This window comes from Eucyclogobius newberryi, unplaced genomic scaffold (assembly GCF_026437365.1).
Source record: "Eucyclogobius newberryi isolate DKJ021-1_F unplaced genomic scaffold, fEucNew1.0.hap1 SCAF_147, whole genome shotgun sequence".
Lineage (NCBI taxonomy): Eukaryota > Metazoa > Chordata > Actinopteri > Gobiiformes > Gobiidae > Eucyclogobius > Eucyclogobius newberryi.
The window spans coordinates 104523-106866 of record NW_027315776.1 but is presented as its reverse complement, the minus strand read 5'-3'; the positions used below and the strand labels follow the sequence as shown (position 1 = coordinate 106866).

Below are 2344 nucleotides of genomic sequence, written 5' to 3'. Positions count from 1 at the left end.
GCTGAAACGTTTTAAAAATTGCTTGTGTGTCGGCTTTCCACTCTTTAACCTGCTTCAACGTAGTCTTACTAATAAAAGTTGGATCGTGCGCTTTGCTTCTATTGTTTTTTAACCTTGTCTCTAACACCATTGTCCCTCTATACTGACTTTGCTCCTTAGCCTTTAAGCTAACCATGCTTTTGCAGCTTTTTGTGCAGTCGTTACACTAACAGCAACCAGTCGAAACCTGTCTTTGCCATTTCCAACGTCTACTAAAACTTAGCAACTCTCCTTTCAAATTTGGATGGATAGTTATTCTGTCTTGTACAGCTCCGCCCACCGGACTGGGCTTCTCGCCGGCTTCCAGCGCTTGCGAACGGAGCGTAAGATGTGTGATGTGGTGCTACAAGCTGGCGGGGTAGACTTTCCTTGCCATCGGGCCCTTTTAGCCAGCTCCAGTGAGTATTTTTGGGCACTGTTTGGAGAAACCACAGCAGAAAGACTCGCAGCCTCCGTTAGCCTCCCGGCGCTAACACCGGAAGGATTGGACGCCATTTTGGATTTTTTATATTCAGCCTGGCTACGCATTTCAAAAGAGACTCTTCCCGTTGTTCTAGAGGCGGCGAGATACTTGCAAGTGAACGCGGCCGTTGCTATTTGCGAACGTTTCATCGTCGACGGCCTGAGCGCCGGTAACTGCTGCGTCTACGCAAACCTGGCCGAACGCCATGCGCTTTCGGACGCACTGGAAGCGGCCAATCACGCTATTGCCACGGAGATGAGAGTTTTACTACAAGAAAACAGGGAGGATCTTCTTGAGTTAAACATCAAATCAATGATGGATGTTTTGGACGCAGATGAGATACCGGGCGTGAAGGAGTCGGAGCTTGTCGAACTGGCTTTGGATTGGCTAGATGAAAACGGGCCGCTCCCACTTTTAAAATCAAACCTTTTGCTAAGTCGGTTACGGTTTGGATTGGTTGCGTCTTCCGATCTTCCCAATTTGAGCCACAAAGCGATGAGCACGCCTTTAATTAGAAGCCAGCTGACTCGTGCAATGGAATATCATGGGTCGGCTATTGAAAAGCCAATCCGACAAAGCAAGCAAACAACACTGAGATCGTCAACTAGTCGCGTGCTACTCGTCGGAGGCGGGTCGAATCCTGATTGGCCAGAGCAGCAGGTGATGACATTTGACCCCAGAACAAAGACGTTTTCATGCTTGCAATCCGAACTGCCGATGCGCTTAAAACACTGTTGCGTTTGCTCAATCGGCGGCTTCTTATTTGTGATCGGCGGCGAAGAGGTAAAGGATTGGTTTCAGGACGGTAAAAATTCCGTGACGATTTTGACGAGTAACAAAATGTGGCGGTACGATCCGCGTTTCGACCAATGGGAAGAAATGGACTGCATGTTAGAGAGGCGATCGCAATTCACGTGCTGCATCGTGGAAGATGTGATATATGCCATTGGTGGACGGCAATCCCAAGCACAAGCTAGCGTCTCTTTAGCGTCCGTGGAGTATTTTGACATGACTTTACGATCTTGGAAGAAGGGTGCAGCGTTGCCGAACCCAATTTTCGGCCACGCCACAACCGTTCTGGACAATACTATTTACACATCGGGCGGAGTCCAGGGAAACCATGCAAGCATTTTAGGTAGCGACTCAAGCTATAGCCCAGACCACCACAGGGAGACGAGCAAAGACGTTTTATGCTGGGACGTAACGGGCAATAAATGGGGGAAAAAAGCATCCATGACCATTGCGAGATTTGGACACAGGATGGCAACTGCGAATGGATACATATTCACTTTGCTCGGCATGTACGAGCCATTTTGCGACATCGAAAAATACGACCCGGACTCGGACAACTGGACGAGGCTTCGACCGCTTCTCAACGGCTCGTTCAACTACGGCATGGTGCTGATGCCGTCTGGGAATCTGCTCGTTTTCGGAGGGAGGAGGTGGAGCGACGGACACGAGGTGATCGTTAAAACCGTGTTGGAATACGATACAAGGAAAGATCTGTGGAGGGAGGTGAGCCAGCTCCCCAACGGCACGACTGGGGTTGAATGTACGCTGCTGGCCACACCGGAGTGAAGGAGGGACAAGCTGCGAGGAGGCGAGAGGACCGATTAAAGGAGCCCGTGCTGCAGTTGTAACGCAGTCCTGAGGGTTTAGCAGGAAAAGTATAGAAACAATATAAGACTTGTTTGCACGTGGAGAGAAAACACTTCCCAGACAAGCGTACGAGAGACCTTTTGATGTGACCCTGTTTACAAGAGTAGTTCAAATGTGTGATCGACATGGGATTATAGTGCAACCGACTGGTCTCCATGGATATGTTATTACTTGTTCTAATAT

At 49.2% G+C, this 2344-nt stretch overlaps 1 protein-coding gene across 1 annotated transcript; it reads left to right on the top strand.

Moving 5' to 3' along the window:
* The first annotated feature begins 241 nt into the window (after positions 1-241).
* klhl34 (kelch-like family member 34) lies at positions 242-2098 on the top strand. Its single transcript, XM_072445422.1, has one exon. It carries the CDS (start codon positions 284-286, stop codon positions 2078-2080), a length of 1797 nt encoding a protein of 598 aa, XP_072301523.1. The 5' UTR covers positions 242-283; the 3' UTR covers positions 2081-2098.
* Positions 2099-2344: the final 246 nt, after the last annotated feature.